This window comes from Apiospora phragmitis (genome assembly GCF_038363925.1).
Source record: "Apiospora phragmitis strain CBS 135458 chromosome Unknown utg000011l:1.0-3236445.0:1.0-3240683.0, whole genome shotgun sequence".
Classification (NCBI taxonomy): Eukaryota; Fungi; Ascomycota; class Sordariomycetes; order Amphisphaeriales; family Apiosporaceae; genus Apiospora; species Apiospora phragmitis.
The window spans coordinates 37,535-56,261 of record NW_027117411.1 but is presented as its reverse complement, the minus strand read 5'-3'; the positions used below and the strand labels follow the sequence as shown (position 1 = coordinate 56,261).

The 18,727-nt window shown below is 49.7% G+C and overlaps 7 protein-coding genes across 7 annotated transcripts; 5 read left to right on the top strand and 2 right to left on the bottom strand.

Moving 5' to 3' along the window:
• Positions 1-281: 281 nt before the first annotated feature.
• PG994_012818 (uncharacterized protein) lies at positions 282-872 on the top strand (the record flags this gene model as incomplete). Its single annotated transcript, XM_066864227.1, has 1 exon — positions 282-872. One exon carries the CDS (start codon positions 282-284, stop codon positions 870-872), a length of 591 nt encoding a protein of 196 aa, XP_066709188.1.
• A 620-nt stretch (positions 873-1,492) lies between these two features.
• Positions 1,493-2,511, top strand: PG994_012817 (uncharacterized protein; the record flags this gene model as incomplete). The annotated part of the gene is made up of 2 exons (XM_066864226.1): positions 1,493-1,738; positions 1,819-2,511. The coding sequence occupies 2 exons, from the start codon at positions 1,493-1,495 to the stop codon at positions 2,509-2,511; spliced, it is 939 nt and encodes a 312-aa protein (XP_066709187.1).
• Positions 2,512-3,117: 606 nt separating this feature from the next.
• Positions 3,118-3,918, top strand: PG994_012816 (regulator of chromosome condensation 1/beta-lactamase-inhibitor protein II; the record flags this gene model as incomplete). The annotated part of the gene is made up of 1 exon (XM_066864225.1): positions 3,118-3,918. One exon carries the CDS (start codon positions 3,118-3,120, stop codon positions 3,916-3,918), a length of 801 nt encoding a protein of 266 aa, XP_066709186.1.
• Positions 3,919-4,583: 665 nt separating this feature from the next.
• Positions 4,584-5,874, bottom strand: PG994_012815 (2-nitropropane dioxygenase protein; the record flags this gene model as incomplete). The annotated part of the gene is made up of 4 exons (XM_066864224.1): positions 4,584-4,698; positions 4,769-4,945; positions 5,007-5,092; positions 5,170-5,874. The coding sequence occupies 4 exons, from the start codon at positions 5,872-5,874 to the stop codon at positions 4,584-4,586; spliced, it is 1,083 nt and encodes a 360-aa protein (XP_066709185.1).
• Positions 5,875-6,403: 529 nt separating this feature from the next.
• Positions 6,404-9,341, bottom strand: PG994_012814 (FCH domain protein; the record flags this gene model as incomplete). Its single annotated transcript, XM_066864223.1, has 5 exons — positions 6,404-7,131; positions 7,184-8,832; positions 8,891-8,976; positions 9,056-9,148; positions 9,303-9,341. The coding sequence occupies 5 exons, from the start codon at positions 9,339-9,341 to the stop codon at positions 6,404-6,406; spliced, it is 2,595 nt and encodes an 864-aa protein (XP_066709184.1).
• A 1,099-nt stretch (positions 9,342-10,440) lies between these two features.
• PG994_012813 (uncharacterized protein) lies at positions 10,441-11,811 on the top strand (the record flags this gene model as incomplete). Its single annotated transcript, XM_066864222.1, has 3 exons — positions 10,441-10,508; positions 10,597-10,693; positions 10,792-11,811. The coding sequence occupies 3 exons, from the start codon at positions 10,441-10,443 to the stop codon at positions 11,809-11,811; spliced, it is 1,185 nt and encodes a 394-aa protein (XP_066709183.1).
• Positions 11,812-12,501: 690 nt separating this feature from the next.
• On the top strand, positions 12,502-13,190 carry PG994_012812 (uncharacterized protein; the record flags this gene model as incomplete). The annotated part of the gene is made up of 2 exons (XM_066864221.1): positions 12,502-13,098; positions 13,131-13,190. The coding sequence occupies 2 exons, from the start codon at positions 12,502-12,504 to the stop codon at positions 13,188-13,190; spliced, it is 657 nt and encodes a 218-aa protein (XP_066709182.1).
• Between the last annotated feature and the right edge of the window lie 5,537 nt (positions 13,191-18,727).

The following is an 18,727-nucleotide window of genomic DNA, read 5'->3' as shown; positions in this document are numbered from 1 at the left end:
TTGATGGGTCTAGTGCATCCTTCTCACGCATTGCCTAACTTGTTCAGTAGTCCTTCCCCTGCATTTACGATCCTACGTTATCACTCCAAAGCGGCACAGCTCCCTTTTATTTGGAATGCACCCCCCCCCCCCCCACCTCCAACCACATGATGGCCACAGAACTCACTGATACCTACCAACATATCCTCCATCAGGAAGTACTCTATTTTCAGCCCTGTACTTCTCATTTCGCGTTGTATGAAGTGAAAACTACCCCGTGGCCCAGGCACGTTGCTCCAGATATGCAGCTCTACCGCATCGGTCGCTACGGATACGAGGGCCTGGACGCCCACATCGCCGAGTACTTCTCGCGGCCCATCTTCTGGTGGCTGGCGCTCTTGGTCGTCGCGAACTTTGGCGTCACAATCTACGTCGGCCACAGCGGCGGGGAAGATTCTGCTGCTTCTGCTGCCGCTGCCGCCGCGGCGCGAAAGCGAGTAGACGAGAGGACAGGGGATCCAAGAGCAGCTTTCCAACCCGTCTACACGCGCTGGCTGCGCCCTTACATTGCGGGCTCGCCGTCCCGGACCATGGTCGCCTTCGTCTTGTATCTGGTAGGCATGGGGGCGCAGCTGCTTGAAGGGAATTGGGTCATGCGTACTTGGTGGCGGTGGTTCCTGAAGCTGATTCGTCTTTGGCCGCCTTGGGCTACGTCCTCTATCGTCCTCGAGGGCGTCCACTCCCTCTCGGTGCTCGTCATGCTCCTGGCCGGGATTGTGCTCGTCGGGTTTGGGGGCGTGGTGCTGCTGTTTCAACTCCAATGCCTTCTCGTGTTGCTTCTAACTACGCGATGGGGCAGCGGACTGGATACTCTCTGGGACAGCATCGAGTAAGAACGAGGATTAATGAAGTTGATATGAGCGGGAACATACAGACGGATGCTACAAATTTGCGATGATGGTTAAATGGGAAAAGTCTTGTAGCTCCAAGGCCGCGACACAAAAGCCTATTCTTCAATGTGGTCTGATCAAGACTTTACTGGAGTAGGTTCCAGTCCCCGAATGGAATGTCATCTACTACGGATACAAGATGGGATGCGCATATGTGATTACGAAGGTCCCTCTGGGGGAGTTTACGACACGTCACACAACGCACACGACACGCCACACAACACCATGATCGCAATATGCTTCCTAGATGGGTAATCTCCCAAAAAGAAATAAGCCCGGGACTCCGGCATCACATGTTACTGGCTTGTTTGGAGTGGGGCAATTCAAATCCCGGATTTTTCTATAGTATACCAGAGTAGTACAAAGACGAAGGAAATGCATTTACATTAGCTGCACAGATTAACCAAAAGCCTATCACTATTAGTCTCCTATTCCACCGAGCATACCTCTTCTTCTTTCCTAACTGTCATGGCCACTACGGAGAACCACTCTTGGACTCTTTCATCGCCAGGTGGTTACACTCAAACGCGCGACTCGTTCGGTCAATACTTTTCGCCAGCTGGATGCACGGCGAGGCCGAGACCGAGCGCACAACTCTGATCCTCATCTCGGTCGTCAAGATCCACGCACGCTTTCGCTCCTCCTCCGGCCCAGTCGATAACAATGAACTAGTGTCGCGCCTCAAGCAAGCGTGGGCCGCGATGCGCGACGGCCATCCGGGCCTGGCGGTCGAGTGTGGTCCGCAATTCAGCACGTACAGGGTCCCAAGCCCGGAGGACATGGAGGCCTGGTTGGACTCCACCTTCCATGTCCACCCCGATCTTGACGCGAGAGGACTCACCCGCTCACTCAAGCGCGAATTCCAGCCCCGTTTGCATTGGCTGCCTAGGACGGGCGTAGTGGTTCTCACTACGCACCACTTCTACACACAGACGCGCGCAACACTTGGGTTTTCTGGGACGTCTTCCTCGCAAAGGTCGCCGACGGAGCCAGGCCTGCCGTTCCCGTTCCTGCCACCGGGGAAAAGGGGGGTCTGCCGCCCAGCTCGCCCCCGCCGGTGACGGGCGACTCCAAGGACTGGCCTGCCGGACCGGTCGACTACGTCCGCCTTTTCATCTCGGAACGCCAGACCGCCGCCGTTGTGGCCGCTTGCAAGGCCAGAGGCATATCCGTCGCCGCGACATTATACGCGGCACTTGCGAGCGCCGCCCGAGCCATTCAGAAAACCGATGAGGGCAGCAAGGGGAAAGGAAAATACGCTGTTTCTTTCCACCACTTTGACGTTTGGCCATGGCTCCAAGCAAAAGCGACCAACAACCTCGGGCCCACCGGTGCTTCCGCTGCCGGCCAACTTCCCCCATCGCCTCCAAACTACGGCGGCGGGCTGGGCACAGACTATCACGTCGTCGTGCCCTTTGCACTCGACATGATGGCGGTCCCACCAGGCGGGGCCCCAACAGGACCGGGAGTCGTTGTTCCCCACCAGGAGAGGTCGTTGGACGAGCTCGCCCAAGAGATGAACGGGTTCTTCCGGTCCACGCGGCGGGACTTCGGGCAGGACCCCGCCGGCCTGGACGCCTGACGTACTACGTGCATTCCACGTTCGGGCCGGAGACGCCGGCGCCCAGCGCGCCCATCTTCTCGAGCCTGGGGGTGGCGGAGCAGTTCATCCAGAGATCCTTTTCTTCTGGGGGGAGGAGACGAAGAAGAAGAACTGGAACTGGAACTGGAGGTGTAAGATACCTTCATCACGACGCTGGGGGCGAGGCTCATGAACTGTGTAATGCTTCACACGTTCAGGGGTTGGATGTGTGCCCTTGGCACCTTTGACGAATCGTATTTCCGACCTGAACTGTTTGAGGGCCCGCTCACTGGGACCTTCCAGAAGCTTTTGGAGTGGCTGGAAATTGAAAAGTGACACGCATTAATTTTTACCAAAATGATCTAATGAAATGTATACAAGGCTTTTAACCACTACCATCTGACAAGCTATATATTATATAATGAATGAAAGTCGAAAGACTCGGTGGGCTACTTGGCATTGGTGGGGATGGTTGTCGTCCAACAGGGGTCAGTGATGACCCAACAGCCCGGCACGTGAGGAGACGTGTCGAATGAAGACAAACTTCCAACAACGCGTTTTTTATTGCATTAACACTTGTCAAATTTCGACCAGTTTTTTTTCACCATGCCTCCACGCAAAGCTGCATCAAGAGCTCCCCCATCACGGAGCGCGGCAAAGAGTTCGACAGTCCAGGATAAGCCAAAGGCTCCCACATCAGCTTCGACAACGCGGAATGCCAAGGCCCAACCTCCCAAAGCGAACCATGAGCCACAAAACACCAGCGTATCCAATGCGAAGAGCACCAAGAACGCTAAGAAAGCTGGCGGGACTCAAAACCAGGAACAGGAGGCAAAGCGCAAGCGAATCAACGGCGCCTCTCTCTCAGCAGAAGACGGCATCCCAGGTCCCCTACCAAGGAAGAGAGCAAAGACGTCTCAGGCACCTGTCACGAGCAAGGCCAAGGCCGAGGTCACAGATGCTCAAAGTACTGTCAAGGTCGGGAAAGTCGTCAATAACATACCCTCAGAACCTCTTGATATCTTTGTCTTTGGCGACGGTAGTTGCGCACAGCTTGGTCTTGGAAGCAGGACTACTGAGGATGGCGTGTCACCGACCGAAGCATTGCGCCCTCGTCTGAACAAGCTTCTCTCATCAGAAAACACCACGGGCGTGGTCCAAATAGCCTGTGGTGGTATGAATGCAGTTGCGCTCACCAAGGACCATCGTATCCTCACCTGGGTAGTAAACGACCTCGGCGCCTTGGGACGCAATACCAAGGTCGAAGAAGATGAAGATGATGAACTCAATCCCGCCGAAAGCACCCCTGGCCCCGTTGATATGACACTGCTTGGTGCTGGTATAGTATGGACCCAGGTCGTCGCCAGTGATAATGCCTCCTTTGCACTGGCCCAAGATGGACGGTAATACGGCTGGGGTACTTTTAGGGTACGTAGCGTTGTCATCACTTCCCTTGTTACTCACTAATCTCTAATGTCGATATAGTCTAACGAAGGTACTATGGGGTTTAGCACGACTTCTTTCGTGCAGAAAACGCCAGCACTCGTACCGAGGCTCAAAGACATCAGGCAGCTCGCTGCCGGAAACAATCCCGTACTGGCCCTGGATGGCAAGGGCAAAGTATATTCCTGGGGCAGTGGCGAGCAGCACCAACTAGCCCGCAGGATATCTCCGAGTCATCCTAAGTTCGCACTGAAGCCTGCGAGCATTGACAATCTACCTGTAGTGAACTGAGTCGTTTAATGCTTCACTGATTCTGCTATAGCCTGCCCTTTTGTGTTGTCTTCGACTCAGCCATTTCTTTGCTATTCGAGACAATATGTTAACCACTCGCCCCTCGCCCCTCGCATGGGCAGCCACTGAATAGACGTGCAGTCTCTAGCTTGCGCCAAAGGCAATGCGATTTGCTTATTGTCTTTGTGAGTTCAGTAACTGTCAGAAATCCGGCATTAACTCCAATTTCCTTGGCGGTACAAAATTGACAGAATAGAAAAAGGACGAGGGGCATTGGTTGTTTCGAAAAGCAGTCTGTATATACTGGAGCAGGGTTTGTTATTTTCCGGCACATGCAGCTAGCTATAAGAGTTGCCTCTTAGCTTGGCGATGATAGCCAAAGCCTCGGCCCGCACTTCGTGGACGATCTCGCCAGCCGGCTGAGACTTGTGTGCCAGGCCAACTCCGGTGCCCCTGATTATTGGTGGACGTTAGACACTCAGCCTTACAGAGACGGGGGTTAACTATCACGATCTGAACTTACGCAAATGTAACCATTCGTGTTTCATCGCCCTCTGCCACCGCCTTCTTGAAGGAATCGTGCACTTTCTCGATGGGGACACCATTCTCAATGTCTTCAAGGCCCGAGTGCAAGATCGTTCTGCCAGCATAGAGTTTAGACCAAGTAGGATAGCCCATGATGGCGTCGTTCATAGAAGACCTATAATTATGTTCAGCTGCGTTCACTAGAAAGAAGGAAGGTTTCTTCGGGTCTGTCATACCGTGTCGTTGTAGCACCGCCATCGCTTGTACTTAAGATGGCTTTTCGTACGAACGGATTAGAGTCTGCTTCAGGGCAGGTCATGAACTATCGTCACCATGTCAGCAGGGCAACAGCTTGGAAAGTGAAAAGATCGAATCAGATCCGAACAACGCCAGACTTACCCGAGTACCCATAGCCACCGCATCCGCCCCCAGCGCCAACGCCGCCGCCACCCCCCTCCCATCCACGACCCCGCCAGCCGCGACCACCGCAACCTCTCTGCCCCGGAACTCGGCCTCGTTGCGCAACATATCCGCAATCTCGGGCACCAGCGTCACGACGCTCGCGGCCGCCGCGAACTGGTGGCCCCCGGCGTCGCTGCCCTGCGCCACCACGACGTCGGCGCCGCACCGGACGACCTGCCACGCCGCCGCGACCGTGCCGACCTGGACGAAGACCTTGAGCCCCCACTGGGCGCCGGCCTGGCGGAACAGGGCCACGAGCGGCCCGTACGACGAGGGGTCTGAGCCGAAGAGCCAGACGAAGGCGGGGCGGTGCTTCAGCAGGATCGGCAGCGCGTTGGCGCGGTAGGCCTCGGGCGTGGCGAGGAGCATCAGGAAGCCCACCCCAATCGGGAGGGGGTTCTTGTTATCCGAGGGGCTGTTGTTATGTTCGAGTATCCTGCGCGCGATCGTGAGTTGTTCGTCCAGCGCGGCGAGGTGCGGTGACGTAGCGGAAGGGTCCATCCCGGCGGGGACCATACCGAGGCCGCCGGCTTTGGTGACTGCCGCAGCTAGCGCCCCGTTCGCTACGGTGAACATCGGGGCGCTAATGATCAAGGGCCGTTCCGTGTTGGGAAACCATTTATGGAGTAAGTTATCGCCCATGGCTGCTGTTGATAGCAAACACGTTGAGATGGATACTTGGAAGAGATTTGCCGTGTCGGTTCCCAGGTTGGAAAAATAAGAAATACAGTGAGATTTTGCACTTTACCCTCGACCCCGCAAGTAGTCTGAACGTCGCCGGCTGTCATCTCACCTAAGCGGGTGACTGCAATCGGCCAATGTTACACACAAGCAAGCGACCTGTGGCAACCAATAGATTAGGTGAGAGGGAGGTTGGTGGAGAAGCGTCTTGTTTTCACATGGTGTTCGGGCGTAGCAGTTCAACACAATAAGATTTCCAGATTGGATGCAATCCCCTACACTACGTACGCTGAATCTCTCGTCGATGAATGGACATAGAAAAAAAACAGTAATAAAAGAACAAGAAAATCAAATAGATCTTGATGCGATCTTTCTCGCCTCCATGCTCACGGGTATGTACAACTCCCCCTCTCCCTTTTTCTTTTTGCATAAGCCAACCCATGAAACTCATAGCGACTCACGCCACGCTGGAAATCCCTGATTCAAGACCTTACTGGCCCAGCGATTCGTACTTGCCACTGACAAGCTTCCGTACTGCCGAAACGTCATGCCACTGCTCCTCCGAGCTCGAAGCAGACTCCCCGACATCGGCAAATGGGTCGTCATCGTTCAGCTCCACTTCCTTGCCCTTGCTCTCCTCCAGCCTGGACACGGTGATATCCGCGATATCCTGCGTCAAGGTTGCCTCGGAGATGAACTCCCATCGGGCTTCGACCGTGCCCGGCTGAGGCTCGATTCCGCCCTCGCCGACGACGCGGGCAACTACCTTTTGCCACTCCTGAGATGCACTCAATGTGACGTCGCCGAGCCGCCAATAGACCAGGTGTTTATCCTTCAGGTGCGTACCCGCGGGCTTGGTTTGAGCACCCGAGGCTCTACCTTCGTAAGTAGCATAGATAACTACATTGTGGAGCATAACCGTGTCGTTGGACGCGAACTTAAAGCCCGGGTTCAGCTTGTATTGAAGAAGAAGTCCAAGCTTATCGCCTTGGGGCTTCCAGGCTTGGCTGACGATCAAAGGCACGTGATCAAGGGGAGGGTTTGCTTCTTCGACATGTAAGCGGTACGAGAAGCCAGTAGTAGGTTGGCTGGGCCGGAGGTGTGATAGATCAAGCGTGAAGTGATCAGGTTGATCGGGTGCTGTGTTCGTAACAAATATGCGGTTCGGACCAATCGACTCCAGGGCAGGGAAATTGTTTATCCGAATAGTTTGATGGGCTACATTGGTCAGTCTCGAGGCACATTTTGGGTCATGTTAAGAAATACGTACTAGGTGGGCTTGCGGAGTCTTCCGGGTTGTATGAGAACGCGATCTCTCCGTTGATTTTAGCAGATTTGATGTTACCACGTTCAAAAGTCGCGGAAACCGTTTCCATGAATGACGAGCAAAGGCCAGGCTCGTGTAGATCAGGGTGTTTGAAGTGGGCATGATTGCCCAAGGAGTTCCCGGACCGAATGGATTGCGTGTCCGATGTTCCGGTGACACTGGGTTCTGACACCAGTGCAGAGGTGGTGGGGGGCTTTGAGAAGGCCGATGGGAGACTTGGCGTAGGCGGGAACGGGTTACTTGACGAGGATCCCTCGGAGACAGGCGCAGGCACGTATATGGTGTTCCTAACATCCCTACGGCCGCGGATCGTACCACTCTTACGGGCCGGCATCCCTAAGGCCGAGAGCGAATTGGTGAACTTGGAAAGAGCAGCCTGCCGCTCCTCCGGATCCTCCTCCGCAACAGGCTCTTTTTGGATACTTAACTTGAAGGCCGGCTCGGTCTCATCTCCTGCTGCCTCCCTCTCGGCTTCTGATATCGGGTCGTGTCGCGTGGGCGGTATGGTGAAACCTTCTGCATCCTTCTCGGCTTCCATCTGCGTTGGTGGTGGGCCAGGCGGGGGAGAGACATCGCTCACGTCCCTTGCAGCATTCGCATTCGTGCCATTGAGATGGGACGGCTCTAGCTGTCCGGATGTTCTCTCCGCTGTAGCATCGCCGCCCACACCATTTGCGCCCTCATGACTGGATTTCCCGTTCGTCTCTGGCGGCTTGGCCGACTCTTCTATCATATCGGGGCGCTCTATGAGGGAGGAAAGCCTGTTATGAGACTCGTTCAGATTGCTCGAAGATGCCCTTGGCGATACGCCGTGGGCGCTTTTGGAAGTCCTCGAGAATGGCCCCTTGGGAGGGGAGAGTTGCCCGAACCCGCCGTGTATGCTCTGCCGCCGTCTACCCAGCATGGTGCCAATGCGACTGCGGAGCTTGTTGTCGCTACCTTTCTCCTCCTTTAGGCCCGAATGGACACTTCTGGAATCTTCGGGGGTTTGAGGGACCGGCGGCATGGGCGGCGGTACAGGGGACGACGAAGTAGCACCGGCACTGGATATCTGTCGCGACACAGTCGTGCGCTTTTCTAATTTCGGCCGGCCAGCTGTGGTCTTTGCGACAAATGCTTGGATCTCGTTGGCTGTGTTGAAGTCCAGCAAGCTATTAAGGACCGATTCGGCTTCGGACTGCTGCTGCTGTGCCTGCTCCCCTTCGTAAGTGCCGTACTGGGTCAAGACGTCGCGAAGCTGGTTCAGACGCGTCTCGTCTAGGGCCTGTAGTGATTCGAAGACGAACGGGGCCTGCGACTCCCACTGGTTGGTAGCGGACTCGAGCCTCGAGGCCGCCTGGTCCATCTTGGCGGCACTGGCCTTGCCGGCTTTCTTAGCGACAGACTCGGACTTCTTTTGCGCATCGTCTAGCTCTTTTGCCATGCTCTGCAGATTGCCCTGTATTGTCGTCATGTCCTGCATCTCCTTCTTCGCGTGAAAGTTTCGCAGTGGCACCTCGACGTCCTTTTCGACCTTGGCCGCGAATAGATGATGTGACATGGCGATCGCTTCGGTCGAGAGCATGATTTTGTCCCATTGTGTTTGTAATGTGCTATACCAACCTGTCAGCTGAAGGCACATTCGCGCTGGAAAGAGGTGAGCAGGCGTACCCTAATTCGGACTGCGCGTTAGGAACCCTGAATTGCGTGAGTTTTCTCATGGCTTGAACATATTGCTCCTCGACTTTGCGACGTTCCTGTAGGGGGTAATCGTTCAGCGACTCGTCTCTAACCAGCAGCAGGTGGCCCCGGAAGCAGCTGCGGATTCGGTCGTACCTGTAACCAGTCGGCAATCTCTATGTTGACTTTGGATATGCGCTTTACCCGATCATTGAGGGCCTGGGCGGCCTGGAGTGGCTGGAGGTTCGCCTGTTGTCATTGTGATGACGGCTGGTCAGCAAATTTGTTTGCGGCAGTTTGCTGCAGCAGCACGACAGGACTGTCCTGGACGGAGTCGCTGTAGCGGCCCGGTCGCGACGAATTGACAGTTGGGCAAGACTGGACGAAGCAATGCGCGACTTACCAGCATAGCCGGGTACTCTACTCTCATGGAGTCATCCATTGCGACGGTGGGTAGCTCAGCTGGACACTCATGTAAACACAAGACGGGCTACGTAGCGGAGGGTGCGGAGGAAGGCATAGAAATGCGCAGGTGGAAATCAGCAGCAGGAAAGGAAGTTGAAAAAGCGAGTTGCGATGGTTGTTTCATGGACCAAAAGAAGCGTCGGATGCCCGTAGTCACATCCCAGCCTTGATTTGACAACAACTGTGACGCTGCTCTCCTCGGCGACGATGGAAATAGATGGAGCTGGCATACCCCGGGCCGCTGACTCTGAGCCCACTTTTGGCTGGTACCTCCAGGTTACAGGGGCTATTATTGGATTGCAATTGAACATGCGATTGAATGGGCCAGAATGGGCACCTGACGCGGCACTCCAGCAAAATCTAATCTACTTTTCAGTGGTGAAGCCAATGCTGACAATTAATTTGAACCCTTTGATTTCTGGCCAATTGATCCCATCGCAATCTGATCCATCAGAGACATTCAATTGAACGTACTTCCCCCTTCTTTGAGAGATCCCGTGTCGTCGGCGTTTTGCAAAACATCTGGATCGAAAAAAGCTTAGCTTTTAGGTGTTCAAGCGCCACGGCCCAATCTGTAATGCGCCGCTCCAAATGAAGCCAGGATGGAGCCGAGGCTGACGTCAAAACTGCACCACCACGTTTAGCGTCGACGGTTAGGGTGTTCATTCATGCAGCAGCGGAGCAAACAAACATTTGATCAATTGCATCGGCTGAAACCCGAACGAACTGGCGGTCACAACTTGAGTAACCCTGTGAATCATAGCAGATGGAACATATGGGACTATGTACTGCTATTCTGGAGTACTGCACTGCAACAACGAGGCTGTTTTCATTAGGTAGCATCAGTCAAGTGGCAATTGCTTCTGCCGTCCGATGTCTAATATGCGGGTACGTACCTTAACCGTAGCTAGGCGTCGTTCGTTGGCCAACCCCCGGAAACCTAGAATTGTTCGAGGTATCCGTACATTGCTGGTAGAATTGACGCCCAACATAGGGTGGAAAGGAAATGCATTTGCTGCGTGCATGGTATTTGACCCGTCACCCATCGACAAACCTGGGAGATTGAGATATTGGCCATGTCGTCCGAGCACGACTGGCGCAGTACCGTGTCCTCATTGGATCGCTACGAGAACATTCAGAAGATGTAAGTAACTCTTGGGGTGCATGATCTCGTGCAAAATAGCCTAGCATGGCATCATGCCGCATGAGAGCTCACCCACCCCGCACCGTAGAAAAGCCGCGATTGAGGCAACAGACCCGGCGAATACATCGGCTCAGAAGGAAGCTTTCTCGAAAGAAAACGAAGCTTACAAGAACTCGGCCTCAATTGTAAGTATATCAACAGCGCCGCCACCGTTTACTAGTCCTTCATTATTCTCAAGACGATGTGCCACTGTAGTCCACCTCAATAAACTGACTATGAACAGGAGAATTACAATGCAATCTGCTCTGGCCCTTCGGATCAGCAGCAGCCTCCCGCCTCGCCGCCATTTCACCAAGGCCTAGGCGAACAAGATGAGGATGCTGCCTCATCGCCGGGCATCACCATCGGATCATACCACGACTGCCACCATGTGGCGGGCGGTGTGACGGCGGAAGTGTACAGAGCACAGGCCCGAGCGCTCAAGGTAATCACCGAGACGAGAGACATCGCGCCGCACGACCCTTTTCGCGAGGCCAAGATCCTCGCCGCTCTGAGCGACAGCAGCAGCAGCAGCAGCGAGCCCTCCCACATCGTTCGGCTGCTCGAGACTTTCCGAGACCAGGAGCAACGGTTCGTGCTGGTCTTCCCCTACCTGCCGCTGACGCTCGAGTCGCTGCTGGCCCGCCGCGAACCCGTGGCCCGAGCGCAGACGCGGCGGATCTTCGGGGACCTCTTCGGCGCCCTGGCGCATCTGCACGCGCAGGGCATCATCCACCGCGACGTCAAGCCCTCCGCCGTGCTGCTCGAGTCGCCCGACGGGCCCGCGTACCTGTCCGACTTCGGCACCGCCTGGCACCCCGAGATGTCCGTCGTCACGGAGTCGCCCGACGGCAAGATCCTAGACATCGGCACGGGACCGTACCGGGCGCCCGAGGTGCTGTTCGGCGACAAGGCCTACGGGCCCCCGGTCGACATGTGGGGAGCGGGCGCGATGCTGGCCGAGTGCTGCCGCGACCCGCCGCGCCCCCTCTTCGAGTCCCGCGCCGCGCACGAGGACGGCAACCAGCTCGGCCTCATCCTCAGCATCTTCCAGACCATGGGCAGCCCGACGCGCGAGTCGTGGCCCGAGGCCGCGCACTTCAGGACGCCCCCGTTCGAGATGTACCGCGCCTTCGACGTCCGCGGGTGGCCAGAGATCCTGCCCGATGTCGAGCCCCCGTTCCGCGACCTGGTCTCCGCGCTGGTCAAGTATGACAGTAGCAGGGCCACTGCCTCAGAAGTAAGGTTTATTTCCGCAAAATGACTCGGCTGATGACTAATTTTTATTACAGGCCCTTGAATTTCTCAGCTCGAAATGTGGTTGAAGCGAGGTTATGATGTCGCATCTCCAATCAGGCAGGGCTTAAGCTTAACCTGGGTGCACGAATGTGACTTCGATGTATCCCTGGCCTATCTTGAGAATAGGCTAGCTGCCAACGAAGCCTTGCGCAATATGACCCTATCATGTAATTAAGCCAGATAAGAGCAGTGAAGCTGCGAAAGCTGCTAGTCCCATATCATCGATGAACCATTATATTCAATTCCCAAAGAAAGCCTGTTTTCAGGACACGGCGTTGATCTGTCACAAACTGCTCGTCTCTAGCCATTTGCTAAGGGTTGAGTGCTCACTCTTGGTTTTTGCTAAATCTCTTCGTGGAGCCTTATTAAGATCTCCCGCTTGATGACGGTAAAGTGTAATATTTTACTTTCGCCGGTTACTGGAAAGATTGAAACCCCCTCGAGCTATCTCCGCTACCGTATTCACATTCAATATATACACGCTCAACCAAGATTGCATTTGCAAGGAGAACATCCATAAACTTGATCACAACCCATCCTGTCAAGTTAGACTTGATACTTCAACCCGGAATCGACATCTGCTTTGGAACTATTTTAGTATCCACAACCATATTTACCTCGACCATCCGTCTTCCACATTCGACCAAGCGTCATGATGGATATCCAACCTCCCCCGAACGTCGATGTGTCCGACTGGCCTTACAAGAAGAATTCCCGCATAGGATTATCGAAATATTCTAAGCCGTCGATATCCAAGCAGTTCCTCCAAAATAAGCTGTGGAGCTGTGCTTTATTGATGCAGCATGCCGACGACTGTGCCTTTGCTGGGTTCGATACCGAGGGCCCACACTGCGAGGCGCCCACGCAGATCGGACTTGCCTATCTACCCGAGCTGCCCACGGCCGGACACATCCCTCCACTGCTGGGGTCTATTAAAAGATTGCAAGACACACTCGAAGGTTGCCGGATGATATGCCTCAGCATGAAAAACGGCCCGCACGACCCAGAACACTACCCGTTGGCCGTACGTTGCAACTATGCCACCAACGCCACCGTAGACGAGTCCGAGGTTCAAATACAGCTTGTGGATTTGCTGTTCGAGTGGAAGATGAAGAGCAAGAAGAAGTTCCTGGTCTTGGTGGGCTTCGACCTCAGCATGCACATCTACACCTTGCTGTCCCAGTCGCCCGTGGTACTTAACTTCCTCGATGGCTGGGTGGATGCCAGGGAGCTAGCCGGTGAGAAGATCGATGTGCGAGAGCCACTACCCCACAGGAAGTACAGATCTACTCCACGTCCGTCGTTTCCAAAATATCTTTATGGCTTGGGGCCCGTCTGTTTTAAAAAGTTTGGCCATTCGGGGAACAATGCTGCAGCGGATGCCATGATGGCGCTGGTGCTTATGCTGATCGTCTGGAAGGCTTGTCTTGAGGTAACAACGCCGCACTTTTATCTCGACCCTGGGACTAAACCCAAACGAAAAAGGGCCCAACGTATGAATCGAAATCAAAAGCGTGCGGACAGACTTAGTGGCAAAACTTTGGAGTATGAACACGTGGATGAATACGATTATGGATGCCTCTTTGGGGAATAATCCAAAAGACACTGTAGGTGATCCTGAGACGACCTGTTCGGATTACATGGAAACAGTTGCTGGCCCTCCTCGGTTCCAGCATGGTGACTTCACGGATGGCGGCACCGACACCGGGTCCTCCGCAAGAAAGCCGGAACTTGATGGATGCCCAAGACTCGACTGAGTTCAAAACCGGAGAGGATAGGTTAAGTACCTACGCAACCAAGTTTGCAGCACACGAACCAAGGGCTACCTGTGTGTGCGGCCTGCCTTGCGTACCTACCTTCCTGGTTTCTTCGAAGCCCCACGCAGCATCGAAAAATGCACATCGCGCCTTCCTCTCCTTTCTCATCGTACACACTACAACCACAACTTGTCAAGCCACCTCTGCCGCCTCTGCCACTTCTGCTACCACCGGGCCACGGTTAGATGCCCAAGCCAAAGCTACTTAAGGTATACAAGCTATCTTGCCGTCGTTTCCTGGCAACAACGTCTCTCAAGGGGGCTATAGTGTACCGGCAGCATGCTCGTAAGTCGCATTACGAGAGGTTCGGGTTCATCTTCTTAACAAGCGCACAGGCCGGCGTACCCATAGCATCTCTACATGCATCGAGGCTTATCTCGATGCTAAATAACTATCCCATCGACATCTAAGCTGCTCGGCATTTTGCCACACAGAAATAGAAGTCCCAAGTAGTCCCTGCCCCCTACTCATTGCCCACCCTCTCGAAGCGTGAAGAAGTAGACTAAACCCATAACATCGTGCTTTGATACATGAAGACTGCTACGAAGACAATCGTCGTTCTTGAACCCATGTGTTTCACATTAGGCCTGCACCCTGCAGACTGCCCAGGTGGCGTTGCTGCAGTACCGGGGGCTCCAGCACCCACAGAACCATCCTTTCCACCAGTCCTGGGTTGGTTGACAGGGTGTGACTGAGACATAGCGAGTGCATCTTGGCTAGATTGCACAGTCGGACCCAATCCGGATGTGCCAGATCTTATTGGAGTTGGGGACATTGTGGTCGTCTGCCCATCATTGACCGAGGCAATTGAATGGGTTGTCGGCGTCGCAATAATGCCATTGTCCGCTGTTTTTGTTATATAGCCCTCATGGCCTGGGCCCTCGTTCGCCTGCTTACTCTTTAAGGTCGAAGGGCTATTAGCTGACGCTGCAGTAGTCTCGCGTACCCCAGCACCTTCGAATCTGGTAGATGAGATCGTGGTCCAGGCTATGAATGTAAAGCGGAGCCATAGTGGAGGAACTGAGGTCACGGTACAGGCATTGATAGGCTGCTGGTCTGGAAACAGATCTCCATACTCTACATGATCACCTAGCCCACTTTCAGGTAGTAGTGTGTATGCGAGACCGTTCGGATCCGAAGAGTCGATCTCTGAAGGGATCTGTGGTTCTGAAAGTATCGGAACAATAATAGAAGGCGAGGTAGGCAGGCATGTTGAGCCATTTTGCGACTTTGTAATGATGCTCACTGGTATGCGCGAGCCTGTCCAGTGCAACAGTGTGGCTGACAATCAAAGTAATAATAGAAGTTGCGTGGCTATGAGGCGGATGGTTTGCAGGTCAAGCGAATGTTAATCAACCAAAGGATGCATGTCTCAGGCTGTATACCAATAATACTTCAGCTGGATGCACCTGCTGAAGGGGCTGTTGGGGGCGGTTCTGCCTTCCTGGAAATAATTGGTTTGGGGTTGTAAGATTATGATTACACGTTAAAACGAGAAAGCGCTGTTCTGGGGCCCAAAATTGGCAAGCGTGGGATCCCATTTTATGATGGTATAACAGCGAGGTAGCAACGTGGACGGTGGTTGCGCCAGTGTACTGAGTACATAGCCCCTCCACTTCATAAGGCCTGGGCTGATTGGATAGACGTAGCCACTCAACTTGTGACCCCACTTGCCCTATTAGCAAGTTCGAGTAATCCCCTTCGTGTTACTTGCTTTCCACCTAACCGGCTTATAAGAATAAGCTAGGAGTACGCGTTCCAGGCTACCAAGCCCCAGGTGGTCACTTACTAGTAGACTATTGCGTTTAACGATGGCCCCAACTCGTTTTCGACCTATTTTACAGGGCCCTCACTAAGGTTGTGTGAATGAGTTTATCCACCGAGAACAGCAGAACCGAGTTGCGAAAGGCCCGAAGCCCCTGACGGCGACGCAGCATGCAGCACTTCGGAAGCAACTGTAAGAAGTCCGCTTTCTAAAGCCGGCATGGGCTATTAAAACTAAGATTAACGTGGAAAGAATTTTGCGTAAATAGAAAATATAAGACTTATTCTTTTCCCTAATTAGCTATATATCTTTAACTAATAGATATAGCTTTTATTATAATATTATAAATAGGCTATAGAAAGCCGTTCTCGAATAAGTTAACCGAGCAGCCGTAAAAGACTTTTTATTATATATATATAAAATATACCGGATTAAATTATAATATATATATTAAGAGTATTATCGTTAATATAAATAGCTTTATATTAATATTAATAGCTATTATATTAATATAAATAATAATAAAAAAATCTTTAAAGTATATAAATTATATATAATTACTTTTAATTATTAATAATTTTATAATAATATAATATTATTTTAATACCTTTTTTAAGCTTTATTTTTTAAATATTAATAATAAACTAATCGTAAATTCTAACGGTGTTTTCGCTCTTTTAATCTTTAATATTACTTATAACGATAATATTTTCGTAAATAAACATTAACGTATTAATTTATTTAATATATATTAAACCTTAATATATATAAGAGCACGACTCGGTAAGCTCGTAAATAACGAGATATTTAAGCCATCGAATAGATTTTAAAAAGATCTATTTACCTCTAAATGCTTAACTAGCTTAAATAAAGATAATAACTATGTATTAAACGAGTTTTAGCTGCTCGATAATATCTTAGCCCGTAAAACTACTGATCGTAGTCGCTCGAAAGCGTTATGCTACGAAAACATCCGACTTATAATAGTACGCCACCTAGAGACCAGCTAAAACACATTTTCTATGGCTGTGAAATTTATTCACTATAAAGGAATAAGCTAAAGCACCCCCTCACGGGCCACCCCCTTACGGGCCACTTTATTAAGCTACCTTTACCCTTATAATTAAAGCTATTTCTATAGCTAGAATTAATATAAATATACTATCTTTCGTTATTATTAATAATAATATAATCCTCCGCCTCCGTGCTATTATCTTCTATAGCTTCTATAGCGTTACGAGGCCCTCTTAGCACTTCGACGTCGCTAGCTTCGTCCTCGTATACGACCCTACCCTTTAGCCTCCGCTTAGCCCGGCGTATATTAACTATACGAATAAATCGTTATTTCGGTACAATTCTTACCTTTTAATATACTCTCGTAGTTTTCTTATTAATTTTAGTTTAAAAATAATCGACCTAAGCTTTAAGATACGCGATTCTATTAACGCTTTAATTTAAGGCCTTATTAACTTTTGTAATAAAGAGCCGTTAAGAAAGTATTTTAAAAATAAGGTTCGTAGTAACTAATTTCTAACTATTATTTTATAATTCTTAATTATTAAAAATAATTCGACGAGGAAATCGGGTATTAATTATTTTTTAATTATTTTTAATTATTTTAAACGTACTCGAATAACTTTTATATCTTTTAAAATAACGTATTTTAATAATAAAGGCTTTAAATAATCCCGCGAATAAATCTTAACCGTTTTTTAAACGTTTTTAATTATAAAAAAATTAATATATTAATTTTAACTTAATAATATACTTTTAATATATTTATTTTTATAAGTTTTAATTTAAAAACCGTATTCGGGTATTTTTTTTAAAATAATCCTTAACTTTCTTTTTAATAAACCGAAAACTCTTATATTTAAAACCTATACGATATAATTATAATATAACTTATAAAAAATTAACTATATTTTATTTAAAAAATAAAGCTATATAAAACTATCGTTTATATATAATTTATAGTTATTATAAATTAAAACGATTTATTTATTATTATAACGAGACCGTATATAAAAGATAAAAATATTTTAAATTTAATTTAAAGCTATAACATTAGTGGTCCACCCTTTAAGCGACGCTTTAAACCGCCAGTTATCTTAAAGATAGCCGTCTTAGTTTAAAAACCACTAGCTTTAAACGTCGGCCCCTTTAAAAATAACTAGCGGCGGGAGGGGTACCCTATTCCAGCCTATTATAACGAACGCAATCTAGGTTTTAAAAGAAACCTAGTAAGACGTATTAAGGTTTATATTAATAATAGGAGAGGGTATCTAAACGTGCGATAGAAGTCGTTTTTATTAATATAATAAGTAATAGCTAGTAAGAACGAAAGTAATTAAGTGTTATAACCCGACCTAACCATGCGGCTAAAACCCCACCCGCCGGAACGGAACTATTATACCCCGACCAGGCTACGACGTTATAACTACCGACCGTACTATTAACTATATTAATATAAACTCTCTTATATTATAAAAGCGCGTAAATATAATTACGAGGATATCCTAAATAGCGAAAGGATAGACCCGACCCGGGAAAGCAGTTAGGAAGGAGCTACGAGACGAGGAGCGACTAGATTACCGCTCTAATAAGTAAGCTAGGAACGACGGGATCACGACGCTCCTAAGTAAGCTATTAGAATAGATTACCGTGATTTAAAGAATAAATCACCGTAAGCTAATAACGGGATTACCGTAAACTAATAGATATTTTAACGGATTAATAAAGGAAGAGATTAAATATATAATAACAGACGTTCCTTATATATTTTATATAAATATTTTTTATTTTAATAAAATTATTATAAATACCTTTAAGCTTATATATTTTAATTATTTTTATTTTTATAAATTATTACTTATTATATTAATAAAAGCGACTTTTATTATATATTTAAATACTTTTTTATATTATTAATATAAACCTTAATATATCTTATTAAGTTTCTTTTAAAATTTAAATAACGTTTATTATATTTTAATTACTTTTATTTTTATAAGTTATTATTTAAACCTTTAAATAATAATATTATAAGAATTATATTTATACCTAGCCTTAATAACACTATCCGATAAAGAAAAACTCCTATCGCTACCCCTAGTACCTCCTAACGAGACCCTGCTATAGACGTCGATAGCGACGATAATAATAACGAGCCTATATAATAAGTGTTAGTTAAACGAATTAAAAAATTCGAATAAGAGAGCGCCAATTATTAATATTATTACGTTAAGCTCGAAAAGGAGCGTAACGAGCTCTTAATTAAAAGTATTTTAAAATAAATA